At 42.2% G+C, this 22748-nt stretch overlaps 1 protein-coding gene across 1 annotated transcript in view; it reads right to left on the bottom strand.

The window, feature by feature from the left end:
- Positions 1-3590: 3590 nt before the first annotated feature.
- USF3 (upstream transcription factor family member 3) overlaps positions 3591-22748 on the bottom strand; it is a 69843-nt gene continuing 50685 nt past the window's right edge. Inside the window, exons 5-7 of the mRNA XM_026657409.2 lie at positions 21139-21221; positions 16240-16336; positions 3591-13365 (exon numbers count right to left, since the gene is read on the bottom strand). Of these exons, the coding sequence (XP_026513194.1) occupies positions 6908-13365; positions 16240-16336; positions 21139-21221 (6638 nt within the window). The 3' untranslated portion in view covers positions 3591-6907. The remainder of the gene's footprint in view (positions 13366-16239; positions 16337-21138; positions 21222-22748) is intronic.

Raw genomic sequence — 22748 nt, 5'->3', positions numbered from 1 at the left:
TATTACCAGAAAAACTGAGTGTAGCCACAACTAATTAACAGGGGCCTTTATACCATTTGACATCAAAACAAACGCTGGAACAATTTGGCATAAATTGATTTTACTTCTACACCCTTTCCTCCCAACCGTCTCAAGTCAAAGGAAGTTCGATTTAGGACAAACCAGTTCTCCAAAAGGGGAAAAGGGGGATAGAGAAAGGAGAATCACAGCTCTCAGTAAGTGTTCGGCTAAATATAGTTATACAGAAGCAAACTACAGAAAAATAGTCTGTTGGTGATATAGACTCTGGACCTGGGTCAAGAATGGCTCGGAATAAGATTAAAGGACAACAGTAGGTCAGAAATAACAATTTGAGTTCTTTTCTCTGGGTAGTCACTGGGTCTCTGGGATGCTGCCAGGCCACTGGCTTTCTGAAATAGCATTACAGTCACCTATCATGGTGGCAGCAGAGCACAGCTTTAAAGTGCAGCAGGAAATCTGCAAAATGCAGGCGGTACTGCTCACAGAGAATACCAGGGCATTTTGCAGAGATGTGTACTTGCATCTACACCACAGATTAGTGATCAGAGCAGAGGAATAGGAGTCGAAAGATTTGTGTTCTAATCCGAGTCTGTTACTGACAGTCTGTGATCTTGGGCAAATCACTTCACTTCTTTGTGTATGAGGTTTCTCTAGCTACTAAAATGGGGATAAATACTTGCTCATTTTTGTAAGACACTTTGAGACCAACTCTTTTGATGAAAACTGTTAGTATTATTATATAGTCTGCTTCAAATTGAACCTGGTCCTACCCTGATTCTTCAAGATTCCTCACAGGATGCATGTTAAAAGGAGACAAACGTTGCACTAAAGTGGATGTGACCCACTCCCTATGTCCTTTAGCTATTGTTTGTTGAACTGACCTAGGGGAAGCTGAAACTTATACACAGTGCTTGCCAGATGTGACAATACCATCACAGGGTGAAAAGAAGAAATACTGTGAAGGTTGATAGGCTCAGAATTCTTTATTATTATTCTTTGCTGTGTAAAATTCAGGTAATTCTGCTTGTAGCTTTTCCCTTCAATAATAAAGAAGTAACCAAAATATAGCTAGCACCCTCTGACAACAAAATAGTGCTCACTCATGAGGAAGAAAAAATTCCAGTTTCAGGGGTATGTTGGGGGGAGAGGAATTTTTAAATTGATTCTAAAAATACTTTGTCTTTTTAATTGTCAATTGATACTTAGTAGAAACAGATGCCAAGTGGCTGTTGGTGCCATAGATATTTGATGAGGGGAACATTTGCCTGTAGAAATTCCTATTTATATTTTAACTGAACATGCTGAACTCATGTTGCTATTTAAAAAAAGGTGCTCTCAGTTTGCATAATGCCTCTGAATTTCTGGTCTTTAATGTACACTGAAGATATCTAATAATTATAAAAATAGAGTTATCTGGTCAGTAGAAGTTACAGAAGCCCCTTTTCCAAATGGACTTGTCCAAAAAATAATATGTTGAAGACTTGCCTTACATCAAAGTCTTCCCATTAATCTGAAACCTAAACATAACCATTTCAGTGTCAGAGAAAACAGAAATACTTGTTCCCACTGAAAGTACTTGAGATGTTAAGTCTTTCCTCTTGCCAATCCAAAAATGAACAGAAACACCTGCTCCCAGCTTGCACTGGAAAGTTTGCAGACAGACCACACTTGCCAGCAGGGCTAGTCCTTTCTCACTGTCACCTACACAGTTACAGTTTGGCCACATATATATATATCTCCATCCAAGTGTCCTGGTCCTGTTATTTTAATCAAACTAACCTTCATTTGCAATAAAAACTGTTAAAAGCTATTTAATTAAATTTAAATCCCCACTACTGATGAATGATGTTTAGTCCAGCAGCAGCAACAAGGTGGGAGAGAGAGAGGTGATTGCTTTCTCTTCTGCATTTCTTCACGCTATCAACTTTAACCAAAACCACCTGACAACTGTGACAAACCATGAGCCCTGAGTGTGAGCAACAAATAATAATAGAAAAAGGTGCCTTAGGGGAGCTTGTGCTCTTAGGCTACTGGAGGGGATACATATATATTTACCTTAAGGCAATATATAGAGAAAGCTTAGGGCTTGTCTACAGAGGGAAGCTATTGCAAAATAAGCTAGGTTGTGAATTTCAAGCACAACAGCTACTCTACAATAGCTCTCTGTGTGGACACTCTCATTCTGCACTCAATGCCTTTTAAGCTAAACTGCCCAAAGGCACTCTTCAATGCAGAATAAGAGCATATAGGCAGGGAGGTAGTGCAGAATAAGGATAACTACTCCAAGCTATGTCTCCGTGTATACAATCTCCTAGGGGAGTAAGATGAGAAATGTCTTCTTTCATACAATGCCATCTTAGCACAATAAAAAAAAAAAAAGGTAACTTTTTAGTTTATACCTGTGTCCTAGCCATTATTAAGCACACAGTCACCTGTCAAGACCTAGCACTTGGTTGCCTGTCCCAAAGGATTAGAACTAAGTTATGACCAGCCAATTCCTGTTGATAGATTTACGTTAGGGACAAACTTTCTTCTCATTTACACAAGCGTGAAGCCTGAGTGAAGTTACGTTGTTGTCAATTTGGATTAAAGAAGAGCAGAATTTGGCTCTCTGCAATTTGGCTTTTGACTGCTGTTCCTGTAGATAATTAAAAACAAACAAACAAACAGAAGAGGACCACGGGGAGGGAAAAGTAGATAGATTGATTTAGTTCTAGATTGCCACCTTAAAGTAGGTGAGGTGGGCAGTAAATCCTTAATTCAGGCACCCAAAGAAATGTATGTTTTGTAACAATCTAGCTGGTCACTGGGAGGTTGCTGTTAGGAAAGCAAGTGCAGGGCCATTTCTCCAGGTAGAAAATGATGAGCCCTTTAAGAGGGAAATCCAGAAAAAGCTGTTTCAGGAGAACAGGCAATCTTTCAGGCAAACAGGTAAACACCATGCACCCATTCAGACTGATTAAGCAGCCAAACATTGACCCCCTTTTCAGAAAAAGGATGGAGTGCAACAGAATGGCGAAGGGATATTTATCATGGCCCTTTCAGAAGGAGAGTGTCTATTATCAAGCTTTTTAGTTTGTTTTGATGCTACTCTGTTTCTTTTCGCAGCAGTCAGCCAATTCTGATCTTACACAAACCATTAATATGCCAACTTTAATGTGATAAAGTCAGCAGGATAAGTTAAAACATCATTTAACTACCCTTAACTATTAGCGTAATATGGCATTTTATATATACATATATATGGCTTACACTGGAATTTGGTTAGAGTTCAAAAGAAAGTATTGTGAACAAGATGGGCAAAAGACAGATGGAATTTCCCCCTTCTGCACTCGGTAAGTAGTTTCTACAAAAGTCACTACAGAGTGGCACTGTGATTACATATCAAGTATCAGAGGGGTAGCCGTGTTAGTCTGTATCCACAAAAACAGTGAGGAGTCTGGTGGCACCTTAAAGACTAGCAGATTTATTTGGGCATAAGCCTTCGTGGGTAAAAAACCCACTTCTTCAGATGCAAGGAGTGAAAATTACAGATGCAGGCATAAATATACTGACACACCATTCTCTTCACGTGCCAGTATATCTATGCCTGTATCTGTAATTTTCACTCCATGCATCTGAAGAAGTGGGTTTTTTACCCACGAAAGCTTATGCCCAAATAAATCTATTAGTCTTTAAGGTGCCACCGGACTCCTTGTTGTTTTTGTGATTACATAGGAACTACTGTGTTCTGTAACTGTACTGCAGGATTAAGTTCTCTAAAGAGCATAGGTTACTTGATAGTTACTTTTGAGCCATGTACCGCAGGAATGTGTGGTTCCTGCAAAGTTACAGGGTCTTTATGTCACTAATGACACCTGTACTAATACTCAGACTATTGGTGTCATATGAAATGGGGACACTCTTTTCTACATTCGTTGTAGGTGGGCAGGGGGTGTGGGGGGAAGTTTAGGTTATTTGTAAAATTACTATGCTATTAGTTCACATCCATTCAGAATATGATACACAACAAACAAAAAGATTGCCCTGCATCCCCTGAGAAAAACACAGGACCTAATTTAACCCTGGTATAACTTCAGTGAAGTCAACAGAGTTATATGAATGATGAATTTGCCTTACTAATTTCACACATTCACTTCAACTTTCAGAGGCCTTGTGAAGCAATTGAGACTTTGTAGTGTGGAAACTGCAACCTGAAGCTGTCAGTTCTATATGAATGCATGGAATGATGAGTGGGAATAAAGCAACTCCTAGGAACTTTTTTTTTTTTTAAATTAATCTCATTTTATGAACTGTGACCCAATCCTCCACTGCTTTCTCTCTTGTGTAGCCACTTACATTTGTGAGTGCAAAATACTACCACATCAGCATGGCTGTGTTTTACACTCACTTTTCACAGGTATAAATGCCTATATAAGCTGTCTCAGTTCTCTTGACTTCATGAGGCAGGCCCAATGGCACCGTTCAACATTATGGAACTTGTCCCACGGCACAAGGCAGCCCTCATGGGACAATACAGTATTTGAAAACTCCAGACAAACAGTGATTAGCTGAACCTCATAAAGCCCTTAGGATGTCCAGTTAGTCACAAAGCTGAAACTGGTGGCAATTCCTACCCCTATCATTCTGCATAAACCAGTTGCCTCAGGCTGTGGCACTGACCTCTCATAGGTTCTACCTTTCAGTGTAACCTGAAAATGGAACAAAAACATAAATAAACTTTTGCGATTTTTATTTCATTCGTTGTTTCTGACAAACATTGAAACTTGAAGCACCAAATACGTTCAGTTCCCTCGAGATACTTCCCACTGGAATTAGAATGGGATTCCCAGTTTGAGACAGAACCATTTCCCTTTACTTTGCAGGCTGAAGCACAGCCATTCATACCAGGCCATATATAGTGTTACCACTGAAATCACCCTCAGGACAGATTATAGACACAGGGCCTGATTCTCATATACACTAAGGTCTCCTTACATTCGCATCCACTTTAAGGCTCCTTTACTCTGCCAGAGCAGCGCAAAGAGGCCTACTGTATATGAGAATCAGGTCCTCAGTCTACCAACAAAACTGGCTACATCCATGTGGGCCCACAGCTGGGGGTGAACAAAGAGACTCCTTTTTTCAAGCACATCCACAAATGAGAATGGGCTAGGCTGTGATGGTTCATAGCCACGATGGAGCATGGCCTGGCCTCCCCCATCCCTCAAGCATTTGGCAGCAGGCACAGGAGGAGATCATGCTGCAGCTTTCAGGAGCAGGTCTATAGAGCACTCTACAGCTCAGTACACCTAGTGCTGCTTGAAGCATTTTGCCTGCACCTGGTCTGCACAGGAAGGATGCCTCAGAGAAATTCTGGCTGTTACCCCTCATTGTGGCCCAAGCATGATCCTATAGTTTAGGGAGATAGGGATAGGAGGGCTGGCTGGTGGAAGCAAAAATAAGAAAAATCTGGAGTGATGGTTTTGGATGAATACAAAAAAAGACTTCTGCCTTCCTTCAAGATAATTATGTTGCAGTAGTCACTAAATAAATACCACTTACCTAGGTCCGTCCTCATTTTCACTTAATGAAATGGGACCAAACAGTGTACAATTCTTTTGCAAATATTAAAAGAAAATCAAAACAAAATCAGTAAATATCTGTCCCTCTCGCCCACCCCCACAAATCAGAAAGAACTTCCCTATATGCTGTGTGTTTAAGAATTGACACATTCATCTCTCTGCCCCACTCACAATCACACTGGATTAGCTAAAAGGTGCTATTTAAGTGCAAAGTATTAATATTAAATTAGGCCTTGATCCTGCCATTGACAGTGAGTGGGCAGATTGCTGTGTCCACAGGGGAGCCCTATTACCTTCACTAGGGTTCCATGTAGGCATAGTAGTTTGCCCATTTGCTGTGAATTACAGGAAGGGTCCTTAATCCAAAGAATGGAGGAAAGCGGACATAGATACAAGGACATGGATTACAAGGGGGAAAAAAAGACTCAAAGAAAGTGCTAAACAAGGTATAGGGAAGATACCTTGAGGTAACTTGCAGCATACAAACAACTGACAGATGACAAAAAACATGCCGGCTGTGTCTATGTTGATTACACTAAAAAGGGGTAATAAATTATAGTAAAAACTCTATACACAGTTCAGCAGGAGCTGATGCCGTTCCACATACAAATCTGAATAAAATTCTTCTCCACAGAAAGTGACAGCAAATCATGTTTTAAGGGAAACTGAATGTTTTAAAATAACAAATGTTTTACTGCTGCTCAGAAGCTGACCCTGGAAACATACACACAGATTTTTACCTGATTAACTCAGCCTTAATTAGAATGTATGTCACAAGCTTTAACAGACAAAAAGCCAATGTCTTTATCAACTAAAATTGGCTTGATACCAACTTGACTTGAAGACCAGGTATGTGCGAGGCTCTTTAAGATACTTTACAAAAAAAAACCCAACTTCTAAACAGTTCATTTTCTCTTCTGGACAAGTTAATTAACCAAGAATTAAAATAAAAACTCAAGCACTTATTTCCTCCAGTCTCATCTCCCACAAGGCTAATCTTTTACTTGGTACTTTAGGTCCAAGAGCTGAAAAAGTGTCGGTTATTCTGGAACGATCAGATTTTTGAATGCTGTAAAATCAACATTCAATATTTGTACAGCTCTAGGTGTTGCATTCTTACTGTTAATAAGAATTGCTATAGGCACTGGTGCTTTAAAGTTAGTAAGTGGGTGGATATACAGTATGTATATTAATACAGAAGTACCCACATATATACATACTTTTAGACAAACAGTGATGCTATGAATGGTCTCTTCAAGGATGCCTTTTTTTTTTTTTAATATAAACATAACCCCTCAGACTAAACGTCAGTCTATCAATTTTCATACAGCTGAACTACAATCATGACCTAGAATATGGCTTATGTTGTGGGCAGGTCGGTTTGAGGATTGCTTGGAAGAATCTGAAGCTGACGTGTTTGCTATTGAAAGCAAAGGCGACATTGCCGAACCATCTGGAGGAAGAGCTGTGGCTATTTCTGGAAACAAAGATGTCAAGTTAAAATTGGATAAGTGTGACGTATTGGTCATGTGCATTGGCGGCATATCTGGGAGAAGAGGAAAACTTGGCTGAGCAAAACCAACTGGTCTGGGAGGAGATAAAATGGATCCAAATCGATTGTTTAAACCTCCGCTACTGGGCTTTTCTGTGCTTGGATTAGGAAACATTTGATTGGGAAAGTAAGGGATAGAAATGTCATTGGACAGAGTAGGATGAGCAGGAGAATAAGACGGATAGAAAGATGGCAGTGTATTTTGAGGATCTACTGGGATTAGGGCTGGTGTTCGAGTGGCACTAGACTGAGTAACCGGTGGAATGAAAGAAGTATTGGCATTTATTGGTGGATTCATACTACCCTCTGGAATAAAAGGGAATCCAAAATTTTGAGACAAAGCATGCTGATCAGGGGCTGCATTATCATTAGACACTTGAGGGCCATCAGACATAAAACGGACAATGCTGCCTCTTTTTTCTATTGTAGATTGTTGGCGCCCAAGGATCATACTGCCACCGGTAGACAGGGGAAGATGGGGCAGACTAGGGTCAAATACATTTCCATGTCTTTGATTTCCAGTTCGATTCCTTTCAGGCTGGCGGATTTTAGAACCACTATTATCCTGCAGAGGATGCCTTGATCGCTGAGTAACTGAAGAATTTGGCTGACGAACAGATGGTTGCCCTTGCTCAGCATTCCCATGAGAGATAGCAGGGTGAGGGAGAGCTGGACGGACAACTCCATGCATGTTGCTAGAAACAGGTGTATTCATGTGGCTCTTGGTTCCATGACTGTCAGTCATTCTCATGGGATTGGACTTCTGTACAGAAATATTTGGGCTTGTGTTTCGACCTTGAATATCTCCTGAGGAGGAAGAACTTGAAAAAGGAATATTTAAAGAACTATTCCTAGTATTAATTGTACTCATAGACATGTCACAACTTTCTCTATTCTGACCTTCACCATCTCTTCGAATGTGGACACTCTCTCGTGCTGGGGGACAATTATATTCAATTGTGGAGGATGCACTGCACTGTGTATTCCTCTGATGTTCCGAAATTGATCTTTGGCTTCCACTAACCTGATCTCCAAGGTGAGGGGCAAGTAAACTCTGCATAAAACTTTGGTGGCATGTATTTTCATTGTCCCTTGGCGGAAGAGCATTTCCCGTTGGAATACCCCGAACCGGTTGATAGGGCAATCTCTTTTGTCTCTCTATGGGTGGCCCAGTATTTTGACTAATTCGAAAAGCTTGTGATTGCATGCCCCTGAGGGATGATACAGAGTTACCAATTTCACTATTTCTTGAGGCCTGTACATCAAAATTGCCTGTTGGCTGTTGGCTGGCCCCATTTGGTTTGAATGTCTGACAATCAGAAAGCCGTTGAACTTCTGAGCCAACTGCATGGTCTACAGGTATACGACTCTGCATGTTATGAATTACCAAACCTTTATTCCTAGAAACATCAAGGTAACTTCTCATTTCAAGCTGGTCTGGAACCCTAGAGCCTTGAAGGGATATCCCTATTCTCTGTTCTGAATTAGAAGGCGTCTTCCCAATAAGTGCCTCTGCAGAGTAACTAGAAACTCTGTTTCTTTCTTGTCTGTGTGGGGCACAGGTCATATCCGATGGCCTGGTTACAATACTTGGCTGGGACACCATTTGTTGCTCCAAGCCCCTGGCGGTCAGAAGTCTCTGCATCTGATTATGTCCAGATACATGTTCGGATGAAACCCCTGAGCCTTGCTGTCTGTTGTTAACATCCTGTTGCTGATGATGCAGAATATCCTGATTTAGATGGCTCTGAGGATGGTTATGATGGTTTCTGCTTGTTGAAGGGTTTTCACAGTTCTTTTCAGGCTGGGAAGCTCCAAAGTGCTGCTGCATTTGCTGCTGTATTTGCTGGTGGTGGGGATGAGGCTGTCCACTTTTTTGCCGAGTTTGATCATTTCCATGATGCTTCTGCTGTAAAGAAAGTTGACTGGCTTGGGTTCCCTGGACAAGGCTTCGTTTCTTTTGCATTTGTACCTCTTGCTGTATTGCTCTTTGTTGGTGGACACTGTGGGATTGAGAATGGACTGAGCTCTCTGCATGAGGAACATGGTGCTGTAGCTGATATAAGTGATGCCTCTCTCTTAACTGTCCAGCCTGCTGTTGTTTTAAGTATGGGTGGTTACTGTGAAGATGAGATACGCCTTGAGCAGGTACATGTTGTATAGCTTGCAGATGCTGACCTCCAGTCTGACCTTGCTGCTCTGAAATGGATGGCTGAGAACTGCACTGAACTTCAGTTTGCCTCAAAGCAGAGGTCACAAAGTTGTTGTTGGATGGGAATAATCTGTTAAGACCATCTGTGTGCCCTTGATTGCTCACTGACACAACCGGATTGGATGAATTAGGAGGGATCTGACTAACCAACATTTGAGTTTGGTCAGCAATACTGTCTGGTGTTCGGTTTGTCAGTGCCACGCCTTCAAGCCTGACAGGCGTTGTCTGACACTGCTTCTGCCTCTTCGCTGAAGAAAGCAGAAGGTCCTCTTGGACAGCACGTTTAGCAGAGTCTTTGCGACTTTCATGGTTTTGCTGCTTTAAGTGTGGTTCCTGCATCTGTGGAGCCTGCATGGTGTTTGCCCTAATAGCACTCAGTTGATCTTGAGCATATTCAGTCATCATAGCTGATCCCGGAGACTGACTGACATAGGAACTAGATGATATGGACCGAATCCCTGTGGCAGGAACAGCTGCTTGCTCTGAAGGCTGGGATAAACCTGAACAACTTACAAGGGGGTGGATGATGCGACTTTGATGTATGAGATTATTTACACTTAAACTGGTTACATTTGGTGACTGGGAAGTTGAAATCTGTACAGTATTTGATGTTTCCACTCCTACAGAACAGCTTGGTTTTTCCACTGGTCTATCAACATTTGTTTGCACTGGATCCTGAGCATGGAATTTGTTTGGTGCTGCTTCCAACTGTCCTACACTAGCTTTGACTGTTTGTGGTTTAAAAGGCTGCTGCTCGCTTTCCAAAGGTGCAACTTCAGAAGACTTAGAGGCAGCATCCCTTAAATTAACTTGTATTCCCCCTCCACTTTTTTCAAGGTTCTCTTGGTCAAAAATAGCTCTTGCCGCAAGAGCTACAATGTCAGTTTGCTCTGAAAAAGTGCAACTGTTACATGTATTTGTTGATGTGCTGCTGGTAACATCTTCCCTAGATGTGTCTGGCAACATGGATGCAACTGAGAAGCCACGACTACTCCCAGAGCTAGTTGACATTGGAGAGTCCGCCTGCCTGCTAGCAAGAAGAGAACCACTAACAACCTCTTGATCAGAAATGCAGGAATGATGTTGCATGAGAGTGTCACCTTCAGTGTTCATTAACAAAAGTTCCTGCTTCTCAGGCAAATCAACATTTGATTTTATTGTTTTAGAGTTTTCTGGGGGGAAATCAGAATGTTCCACCTGAAGCGAAAAGGAGGGTTTTAGCATCGCTGTTCTTTCTTTAGTAAGGTCAGACAGCATTTTGGTTAGACCTTGTCCCTCTAACAAGTCTGTGGTTTGCATCACAATTGATGAGTCTTGCCCAACACCGCAGGTCTCTGAAATGCTTTCTGCCTCAGAAGCATGGTCTGTCATTACACTGTTTTGTGGTGCTGATGCCCCAGAAACCTGAGAAATTGTCACGTGTGCTTCAGTGGCAGAGGACATTGAGATGCTGGTGGTAACACACGATTTGGAAGATTCTGGCAACATAGAGTCAGGTAACGGGTTATTCCGAGATGTTTGCAGAAGAGCAGTGGAATCTTTGGAAGTTGATGGAACCAGTACAAACTGTTCTGACATCACAGAGTCTAGTGGTGATGAACTCGGTACCTCTGTTGAACTCAGCTCTGGTAAACTCACCATCTGTTCAGAACTCAGAGTTTCTTTGGATTGACAGTCAGAAATGCTTACATCAGTTGGTGCTGCCATGCTGTTTGCTTGTGATACAGCTAAGGCTTGTGATACTATAGGCATGTTTTCAAGCAGTCCTTCACCATTTGAATGCTCTGCTGTAGCTTCCACATTAGTGCAATCAAGCTTCCCTGCATCTCTGCAAGGATTCACTGGACATGATACTTTGCTGTTGGCTGCTAAATGTTTTTTAGTACTTGTCTTTTTGTTTGTCCTTTTTGATTTTATGTTTGATGGCAAACCAGCAGAAGCTTTTTTTGGAGAAGTGTTTATAGAATTAGAAGCACTGGATAACACTGTTGAACTTTCAGTAGCTATGGAAGATGCTGCAGAAGTTGGTAATGAAACACCGTTAATTGGGGCAATCTGGCTGCTGGCAGTTGTTGGATTAGTAGGCTGACTAAGGGACAGTTGTAAACAGCTTTGCCCAGCCATTTGTGATATGCTCTGATTGAGGTTAGCTAAAGCACCAAATGTATTGAGGGCAACATTGGTATTCGGATCTTCGCTAGTGGTAGGTTGAATAATTTGCATAGGGGCTTGATTTGAAGCTCCAGATGAGGACATCATAGGTTGCAATGCAAACAGCTGTCCATTTAAAGAAATAGTCTGAGGCTGTTGTTGATTTGACATTGTAACTGAAAAAGTTTGTGTAGCGCTAGAAGATGGTAAAGAAGGTGGTCTTGGTAATATATGGACAAGATGTTTCCCTCCAAAAGTTTGTGGCGCAGAGGTATTTTGCACAGAGCTGTTAGAGCTTGCTATTGGACTGGCTCCATTCACAGGAACTCTGAGAGAACCAGGGGGCTGTGCAGAGAGGAGAGGAAGAGAATTCTGATTAGCTGCTTGTATAATTACAATCTGTTGACTAACGGTTTGGCTGGGGACTTCAGCTCTCACCACTGGGGGACATGGCGTGGTGTTAGGAGGCTGGAGAATTATGACATTCTGATTAGCTGGTACCGCAGTAACAGCTGACCCAATTGTCTGAGCCATCTGAATTACCTGCATAGCTGAATTCAATGGAAAGATGTTTCCAGCAGGCTGTGTTTTAACCTGTGGTTGAGTGATTAATGGCTGCATAGGTACAGATGGGCAAGAGGGCAAGGTAACAACAATTTCTTCAGCTGCCTGCCCATCTCCAGGCACAGAAGTATTCAAACTGATGCTTGGAGCTAAATGTCTGTTCTGGGTGGAAGATATGGTACCAGCACCATTAACTGGCTCGTTTAACAATGCAGTCATAACACTGGATGGTGTCTGGGTTAGTGGCTGAACGGTGTTTCCTGCTAGCTGCAAAGTAGTCCATGTGGTTTGTGTAATTCCAGCTGAAGGAATCCGTGTAAGGCTACTCATGTTTTTCAAATCAGAAGTGCCAACACCTGAAGAGCCTGAAAAAGACCAACCGTTGTCTAATGGACCAGCAGGCAGTGTGCTTATTGCTGTTACAGCCTTAACAGTTTCTATTGCAGAAGGCACAGGCACCCCAGCACTACTTAATAAGTCTGTACTTTTGAGGATGTTTACTGAAGAGAGGTTATCCACAATGGAGAGTCTCACAGATGGGGTACAAGTAGTATCAGTTGCTGAAACGACAAAGCTTTCTTGAAATTCACTTCTAGGATCCTGTATGCTTGAAGAGGTCACATTCACCTGTTGAACTTGAGAGGCCTCTACGGTGGTGTTAGAAGGAATGCTGATGCCATGCATGATTGTTTTTTTCATTAACTTGGTGCATTCTTGTCCATTTTTAATTTTGGGGACATTTTGATCATTCTGTGGTGTGCTACTTGAGGAACACTGTAATTCTTGTTCTGTCCCAGACTGAGAAGCATTCTGTGAGCTTGCAGTAGCAGAGGTAAGCATGTCCTGCTCATTCTCTGAGGTGGAAAGCTCAAGAATATTCTCAGCAGGAATTGGTTGATTGGACGCCAATGGAGAAACTGTGGTCTGAGACCATGACTTGTTTTCTGTGGGGTAAACACCAGAAATGGTCACAGGAGTCACTAAGTTGCAAGTTCTCTGAACTGGTACAACATTGGCTGTTTGTTTTTGTAAGTTATGACCAACATTAAAAGTTATTCCCTGGACAGACGCCCCCTGGTTATTTCCACCAGGTTGACTCCCATTCGAATAGACAATGATGTTCTTTTGAACCTGATCGCTAGGAATAACAACAGAGACCTTTGCACTTTTGAGATTCCCTTTCCAGTGAATTGTGGGATCATCGTACAGGCAAATGTCATTTGCTTTCAGTAGTTCTATGTATCGCCCATTTTCCTTCTGGAGTTCATCCAACTGTTTCCGGAGCTTTTTTATCTCTTCAGCTGCAAAACAGTGAGAATACAACTTTACAGTGGTGTCATTAAAAATGCTGGAAAAGATTATTGTCATCACGTGATTTGGGAAATAGACTCTAAGTGTCACTGTAATAAACTGTTAATATGACATGTTGTCTCTAAAACCCATACTTATAAGGGCTTCTAAGTACGGCCAAGTCTCTTTTACGGTATGGCATCCTACCACCTTCCTGCTCAGTTTAGTAATGTCACACCAGAGCACTCAGCCACTGTAATAGACAGATACATTTGTTTTTCCAACTAGGCCATCTGTTAATGGACTAAATCATACTGGAAGTTTAGGACACTTGATGAAATTCTGTAACAAATGAAAAAAGCATTGGCACATTAATTTGTCTTTTCTCTGTGGCCAAACACCTGTACTGCATTTATATTGGTAACTGCATTGGTATTCTCTTGGCTTTCCAGTTCATTTTTACGTTTTATTAAACCCTCTGTAGTATTTACACAGAAATGGACAAGAAAATATTTTTGCAATGGACCTAGGGACACGTGTGATATCTAAAATTAATTTTAATAACTGACTATATTTCAAGTTGAAATTAGCCCTTTAAAAGCACAAACTATAGGGACAAACAGAATCATAGACCACAATAAATTACAGTAAAAGAATGGCTCAATGGTATCTGTTACTGTTTTATAGTACTTATTTTTAATAAGGTTGCTCTCGAAAGCAAAATATTTTAACATGATTTTTTTTGGGGGGGGAGGGGGTGTCCCAAAAAACATGCTATCAACTTTCAAGATACTTGAGAGTAGAGAGGCAGCAGCCCCAGAGTAGCCCCATAGGAAGACCCCCCACCCCCATGTTTGTAATTAGATCACTTAATTCTGAAATTTGTGGGAGGTTTTTCATAGATTCCAAAGCCAGAAGGGACCATTGTGATTATCTAGTCTGATCTCTTGTATAAAACAGGCCATAGAACTTCCCCCAAAATTTTCCTAGAGCATATTTTTCAGAAAAACATCCAATCTTGATTTAAATATTTCCAGTGATGGAGAATCCATGACAACCCTTGGTAAATTGTTCCAACAGTTAACTATACTCACTATTAAAAATTTACATCTTATTTCTCTTCTGAATTTGTCTAGCTTCAACTTCCAGCCATTGGATAATATTATAAAACTTTCTCTACTAGACTGAGGAGCCCATTTTCAAATATTTGTTCCCTAGGTAGGTGCTTATAGCCTGTAAATGAAGTCATCCCTTAACCTTTTTGTTAAAATAAATAGATTGAGCTCTTTGAGTCTATCACTGTAAGGCATGTTTTCTAATCCTTTAATCACTTCTGTGGCTCTTCTCTGAACCCTTTCCTATTTATCAACATCCTTCCTGAACTGAGGACACCAGAACTGGACACAGAATTCCAGCAGCCAAAGAGTCAAATAACCTCTCTACTTTTACTCAGTATTCCCCTACTTATCCATCCAAGAATCGTATTAGGTCTTTTGGCCGCAGCGTTGCATTGGGAGCACATGTTCAGCTTATTATCCACCATGACCTCCCATATCTCTGTCACAGTCAATGCTTCTTAGGATAGAATCCCCATCCTGTAAGTATGGCCTACATTCTTTGTTCCTAGATGTATTCTTTACATCTAGCCATATTAAAATGCATGTTGTTTACTTGTGTCCAGCTTAACAAGCGATCCAGATCGCTCTGTATCAGTGACCTGTCCTCTTCACTATTTATCACTCCCCTAGGTTTTGTGTCATCTGCAAACTTTATCAGTGATGATTTTATGTTTTCTTCCAGGACATTGATAAAAATCTTCAACAGCATAGGAGCAGGAACTGATCCCTGTGGGACCTGACTAGAAACACACCTGTTCAATGATAATTCCCCATTCACTGTCACATTTTTAGACCTTTCACTTAGCCAGTTTTTAATCAATTTAATGTGTGCCATGTTAATTTTATAGCTTTCTAGTTTTTAATCAAAATGTCATGCAGTACCACGTCAAATGCCTTAAAGAAGTCTAAGTATGTTACATCAGCACTATTACCTTAATCAACCAAACTTGTAATCTCATAAAAAAAAGAAGATACCAAGTTAATTTTGCAGGATCCATTTTTCATAAATCCATGTTGATTGGCATTAGTTACATTACTCTCCTTTAATTCTTGATTAATCAAGTCCCATATCAGCTGCTCCATTATCAATGTCAGACTGACAGACCTATAATTACCCAGGTCATCCCAGTTACCCATTTTAAAAAGACTGGCACAATATTAGCTTTCTCTGGTCTAATTACTCTGGTCTATTCAATTACAGGCAACAGATGTGAGGGCAGTCAAATTAAAACAACTCAAAGTGGAATCTGCAGAAATTATTGCATTAAGTGTAAACTTATCAATGACAATATACCATGATGGGGATGCTTCAATTTGCTATAGTTAGATGCAAGAATGTGCAGTAGAGCATATGCCTCAACTTTCTTGTTTTCAAGTTACCTTAAGCAACCATTTCTCCTCTCCACCCCTATAAACTCTTGGGATTCCCCAGTTTGTTGATCCAGCTGAAGTAAAGAATTGCTGATTTCATTACTAGTCTCACTAGCCAAGGAGGACAGGAATGAAATGCATAATGAACACAATGAATTCATTAATGCTCCAGGGATGAAGCTGCTGCCTTGTAGCAGTGAGAAAGAACACGGGATGGGAACAATGGTGATGTCATGTCACTATGCCACATCCTCACTGGATTAGTAAGGAGAGGAGAGTATTAATACACTGCTGTGGGAAAAAACAGCACTGATCTAATACAGTACACCCAGTGCCACATTATCACGATGGAAGAGAAAGGGAAATTCAAGAATCTTCACAACATTTCATACTTACCTTGTTCATTGTTCCCTCCATTCAACAGGAGTTCATCATTTTGCCTTTTCATTTCTGTTATATATTTAAAGGCCTGATCCAGGATCATGTTCTTACTCTACAAAAGAATGTGTGTATAATTAGGGGAAAAGATCTATCAATGAAACTTTTAAAATCAAAAGCAGACCTACTAGTGACATCACTTTTCAAACCTGGGATTTCAACTTGAATGTTCATTTTAAGGATGTGCCAAACTTGTCTGACATTTTTAATTATTTCCCTTGTATTTTCCTTCCAAAAAAGATTGGTTACTTTCTTCACAGTATGTGTGGTTCTTTGGGATGCTTTGTCCACATGGCTTCCACTTCTGTTGACATGCAACCCATTCCTGAAATAAAATTCCTTTTGGTTAGCAGTGACCACTGGGGCCATGGCTGTGCCATCAATGTCCTTGTACCCCTCCACTCCAGAGAGTAAACAGCAGAGTGGGCCCAACTGTTCCTCAGTTTCTTTGATGATACTGAATCCTACAGCCATAGGACTCTGCAGAAGCAGGGAAGGAGAGTGGGTCATGGAATCCAAGTGAACAACACATCTTGTAAGGTAAAGTAACTGTTTTTAGAGTGATTGTCCAGATGAATGCCAGTTCTGTGGCTTGCAAGCAGTGATCTAATAGTTAGAAGGTGGGTGCTTGGAGTCCTATTTAAATAAGGATTTCGGGACAGTTCTGTCAAAGCAGGCATCTGATCTTGAAGTCTCAACAAAGGAATAATATTGGATAAAAGTATGGACTGATCCCCATGTAGCCACCCTGCACATTTCTGAAATGCAGGTGCTTCTCTGAGAAGAAGCAGAAGCTGTCTAAACCCTGGTGGACGGATCTCTAAATGATATAATACAGTTAGACAACTTTTCAGCGATAACAGCTTGACCTTTAACCCTATCTCCGAAGGCTACGAAGAGCATGGGGAAGCTCCTGAAGGATCTTCTGCTATGTCCAGGTACTATGAAAGAGCCCTGACCACAACAAAGAATGTGCAGGTTTGGTTTCTCCCTGGTTTGAGCGAGGCACGGGAAAAAAAACTGGGAGGTGAATCAACTGATTTAAATGAAAAACTGAAACAACATTGGGCAGAAACTTGGGGTGAGGCCTAAGAGTCACCACATCTTTATGGAACACTGAGTAAGGTGGATCACTCGGAAGGGTCTGAATTTTCCCTATTCTACAAGCTGATGTTATGGCTACTAAAAAGGCAAACTTCATAGATAGAGGGTAAAAAGAGCAGGTTGTTAGGGACTCAAAAGGGGTGCCCCTTTAAACCAATTAACACTATGTTGAGGTCCCAGGAAGGGGAGGGCTGAAGGAAACATATGAATGAAATCCTCGAAGAATCAAACAACTGTAGTGTGGGATAATATGATATGACCCTGAATTGGAAGATGATGTGCAGGTATTGCTAAAAGTACTCTTATGGAGCTGATAGATAGTTTTGAATGTTCTAGTGCTAGTAGATAGTCCGGAATAGCAGAAACAGGGGCTTTCATGCGAGTCAGGAGACATTGTCCTGCCCAAATAGAAAACTGCTTCCACTTTGCTGCATACGAAAATGCTATATACCAAAATGCCCTAGATTTCAGCTGAACAGTTTCTTCTGCAGGCAGTTAATCAGACAGCACCCAGGCTGTCAGATGTAATCATGCTGGATCTGGGCATAAAATCTGACCTCCAGTTTGCAAAACCAAGTTAGGTAGAGTAGGTAATATGATCAGAGGCTATGTTGACATGTTCACCAGATCTGAGTACCAGAATTGTCTGGGTCAAGTTGGGCTGAATCTTGTCTGAGTTTTCTCAGAACACTTGGTATTAATGGGATTGAAGGGTAGGAATACATGAACGCTGGTGCCCATGAGAGGACGAAGGCACCCAACTGGGAGCCTAGGCTCGAACTCTCTCTAGAACAGAATGCATGGCATTTCTTGTTCTGGTCAGTGGCAAACCGATCTATTTTTGGGCACCCCCATCTGTGAAAGATGCTTGGTAGAACTGAGTCTTTGTCAGTCTACTCGTGGTTGGCTGTGAATTCTCTGCTGATCTGATCTACTAGAGCATTTTGCAAGCCTGGAAGATGCAGAGCCTCTGATGTGATTTGATAATAAATGCACCAGCCACAGCGACAGATGGTTTCTTGGCAGAGTGGACATGACCATGCTCTTCCCTTGTCTGTTGACATAATGCATGGCTGTGGTGTTGTCTATCATCACCTGGAACGTAGATCCCTGTAACAAGAGCAGAAATGCCATTCATGCTAGACATACTGCCCTGAGTTTCAGGACATTTATGATAAGATGAGCTTCCACGGAGGAACAGGCGGTGGGGACGAACCCAGAGGCTTTATGTTTGAAGTTAGTCCAGATGAGCTCCTCATCCCAGTAAGCATCCATCACCAGGATCTTGGTAGGCAGAGGTGCACACGTGAAGCAGATCCTTCCACCAATCCAATGAGGAGAGGACTTCTCATGGGAACTTCACAGCCATGTGGTGCCTGCTGGATAGTCTGGTATGCCATGTGACATTGATGCAGGAGGCCATGTGACCCAGGATTCTAAGGCATGCTCTTGCAGACATCTCTGGGTGAGCCTGCAGATGACTGAGGAGACCCATTATAGTCTGGAACCTCTCCTGCATGAGATAGCTGATCTCAGAACTAACACAGCTCCTATGAATTATATGCTTTAGATCAGTAAAAGTGTGAATTTTTCTTTGTTAATCTTGAGCCCCAGTGTGGTAAAAATCCCTAAGATCATACAAATCAAGTTGGTCAACTTCTGAGATGATTTTACCTGGATCAGTCATCCATCCAGGTATGGCTATACCAGAATGCCATGTCCTCTTATGTGGGGTGCAATGACCTTTAGATACTTGGTGAATACTCTCAGTGTGGTGGAGAAACCAAAGGGCAGGTCCCTGTATTGATAGAGACTCCCGCACTTTGAATTTGAGGCTTGAACTTGATGGACATTATTGCCCAGGAAGGGGTGGGACTTTAGAGGAATCTGACTAGAGGGCTGGGCCTGAATGCAGGAGACCACTAGAAAAAAGCCACTGGGGTGCTCTGGGATGATAAGGCTGCTACAAAAGGATATGTTCAGGGTTACCACCCTGAATCTGCAGTGAGGATGAATCTGATGAGATGTCTCAAGTCTAAAATGCCTGTCTCCCTTTTCCTTGGGCCTAAACAATAATGGGAGTAGAACCTCTGATCTCTGAATCTGAAGGGCACCTCTTCCAGAAGGGAGCGCAACTCCTGTTTTAACAGTGTCTCATGAGAAGGGTCCCTGAAAAGGAAGGGTGAAGGAGAGTGGAGGCTAAGAAGGGACTGGACTTGGATAGAAAACCCCGTTTATAATTTCCAGGAATCTGCTGGTCTGAGGTGATCCAACCACCCCTTCGCCCTGTCCCCTGACCGCCCCCAGAGCCCCTGCACCTGACTGCCCTCCGCTGCCCCATCCAGCCCTCCCTCTCATTCTTGACTGCCCCTCCCGGGATCGCTGCCCCCATTCAACCCCCCTGTTCCCCACCCTCTGACCACCCCGCCCCCTATCCACACCCCCGCCTCCTGATCACCCCCCCGAACTCCCCTGCCCTCTATCCAACCACCCCCCTGTTCCCTGCCCCCTTACCATGCTGCCTGGAGCACCAGTGGCTGGCGGCGCTACAGCCGCGCCGCCCAGAGCATCAGGACAGGCAGCCCCGCCGCCCAGCTGGAGCCAGCCATGCCACTGCGCAGCACAGACACCGGGTCAGGCTGGGCTCTGCAGCTGCGCTGCCCCAGGAGCTTGCAGCCCCACCGCCCAGGGCATTGTGCCGGCGGCGGAGCGAGCTGAGGCTGCAAGGGAGAGGGAACAGCAGGGGAAGGGCTGGGGGCTAGCCTCCCGGGACAGGAGCTCAGGGGCTGGGCAGGAGGGTCCCGTGGGCCGGATGTGGCCCGCGGGCCATAGTTTGCCCACCTCTGATCTATATCATTTCATATCTCACACAAACAAACACTTTTCCCCTTACCTAGACCTCTTTGTTTCCCTTCACCATTATTATTTAATACAATAAACTACTTCACAACCATTTCAATAAAAGACTAAAAATAAAAATATATAGAATTGTATTTGCATCATATAGCAGGACACTGAGTGAAGACATGAAAGGGGCAGGCATGGGAAAGAAGAGTCAACAGAAAACTCCTCTCTCACACAGTGTATAACTTTCTTCACTTATGCATGAAAGAGAGCATCATGACAGAATACACTTAGTAGTGTCAATAGGAAAACAGTCTAACAACTACAGCTTGGGGGAATTGTGAATCAACTCCTAAGTAGGTACAACCAGACTGACTAGAAGAATATGGGCAAGCAAACCAGCTTCCAAAGTTACACGTTTAAATGAGAAAAAAACAATCATAACCTTTCTGCAGATGATTCTACACAGCCTGCTCCCTCTGTTCTCACAGTCCTTGAATTCACATTGCCAGTGCAGGGTCACTACTGCTAGCTGGGCAAATGCTTTTCAAAAATATCTGCTCCAAAGAGCCGAATACGTGAACTAGGACACCTGATGAAGGAGAATGTCTTTCATGTGTCAAACCCAGACCACTCCTTCAGAGTGATACTGAATTCCCAGTCAGCTGGGAGATCCATGTTTCAAAGAACTGAATTCAAATTGTCCTGTAATTTCCAAGGGCATTTCCATCACAGATAACTTTGTAAATAAGATTTTCATCCAGGTTTCCTTGAGTGTATCAAACCTCATTGCGCCTCCTGCATAAAAACTGAAGCAAGATGTATCCCTGTGTATTTACAGCTGCTAAGAACCAGGACCAAATGAACACCATTTGGGAAATAGCTGTGCACATTTAAATGTCCACTTACTTGCTTAAGTGCTGGGGAACATGGAATGAGCTCTCCAATTCGGTTTATCCCAGCATTGATCTTCTTCTTTCGATGTCTCTCCACTAGGTAAAAAATAAAACGCATTGTCATTGGGCTACTCAGACCAACACACCAACTGCACACCTGGCACCAACATGTGCACTCATAAACATATTACTTTATGCTATCACAACCCTTACTAGGCAGTTTAGCACCAAGAACTAGCTCTGAAAAAAACCCTCAACTGTTGAGTTCTCAGTCAATGGAGTTTGAGGGCTGTGACAGAGAAGGGGATATTTTAAAAGGTTAAGATCATCAGGAACATTCAGTGAAAGCAGTGACATATATAACAACACTTCATATTTTTATAATGCTTTTCAGCTGAGGGTTTCAAAGGTTGAGTAAGCATCTCGAAGTTGGGTAGTAATCATTATTTCCATTTCACAGATGGGTAAATTAATTGGCACAAAGACACACAAAGAACTTGTTGCAGAGTGGGGAATGAAACCCTGGTCTCCCACTCCAGTTCTCAGCCCCCAAACAAGAAATAGCTCTGATTTTCTGAGGCTGAAGCACCAATTCTATATGCTGTTAGGTGCAACAGAACACAGAGAACATAGTTCAGGCTTTGGGTGTGTGGAGCATCAATCATACATTTTTATCATCTTCCAGGACAGCAGTTATGGTTATGGCAGGGTCTAGCTATGGGTGGCAGTGAAGGACTCATCAAGAAAATATTTTATGAAAATGTTTCCACTTTATGACTCTTTTGGGAGAAGAGAAGAAAAGCCTGAATTAGTTTTAGTCCTCTTGTGACATGGTTAGTCTCCATGCAACCTCATGACAACTGTGGTTAAGAATTCACTAAGTGCAGCTATGCAAACTCACAAAGCTTTTGAGCTTGATCTTTTCGAAGCTTGTTAGCCTCTCCCCCCTCCCAAATGCAATCAGATGCCTTCAAATGTTGTTCATCCACATGGTAGCATGGTTGAGCAGCTGCTTTTGCGGCTGATTCCTGAGATGTTTTGGTCTGTTACTCAGATCAAAGTTGACAATTGGCATACAACTTTTTTCCAAAGAGAATGAGCGAGTTGCTGACATGATACGTTCCACAGTTCTTTCAACTGGCAGATCACCAACCAGAATTCACTCACATTACACAAGTGGCAGGCCAGCATGCCTCCATCATGGCAGGAATCAACATCTGCTTACATTTCTTGTAACAGGCCACCTTACAGTGGAGGTGGGGGAGAAGAACAGGAACATGTATGTAGGCAGGTTTAGCTACAGATATGCATATTTACTACAAGTGGAACAATATATTAGTTCTACCACATCCATTCAAGATGAGTGAATTCACGATTTTTAAAAAATTGCATTTATAGTTTCAGCAGATCAGTAACTACTGACACAAGCCCATATAGCATTTTTACAGTTTGTATTACAGTAGTGGCTAAAGGTCTCCAGTCTGGGGCCCAATTATGCTAAAAAAAATCCTGTACTAACAGAGTAAGAGGCAGCCCCTGCCCTGAACAGCTTACAATCTAATCAGAGCAGACAAAGGGTGGGAGAAAAAGTATTATTATTCTTATTTTACAGATGGGGAACTG

Source organism: Terrapene carolina, unplaced genomic scaffold (assembly GCF_002925995.2).
Source record: "Terrapene carolina triunguis isolate 2854851 unplaced genomic scaffold, T_m_triunguis-2.0 Scaffold242, whole genome shotgun sequence".
Classification (NCBI taxonomy): domain Eukaryota; kingdom Metazoa; phylum Chordata; order Testudines; family Emydidae; genus Terrapene; species Terrapene triunguis.
The sequence above is the reverse complement of the archived record's forward strand: the minus strand, read 5'-3'. Positions and strand labels throughout refer to the sequence as shown.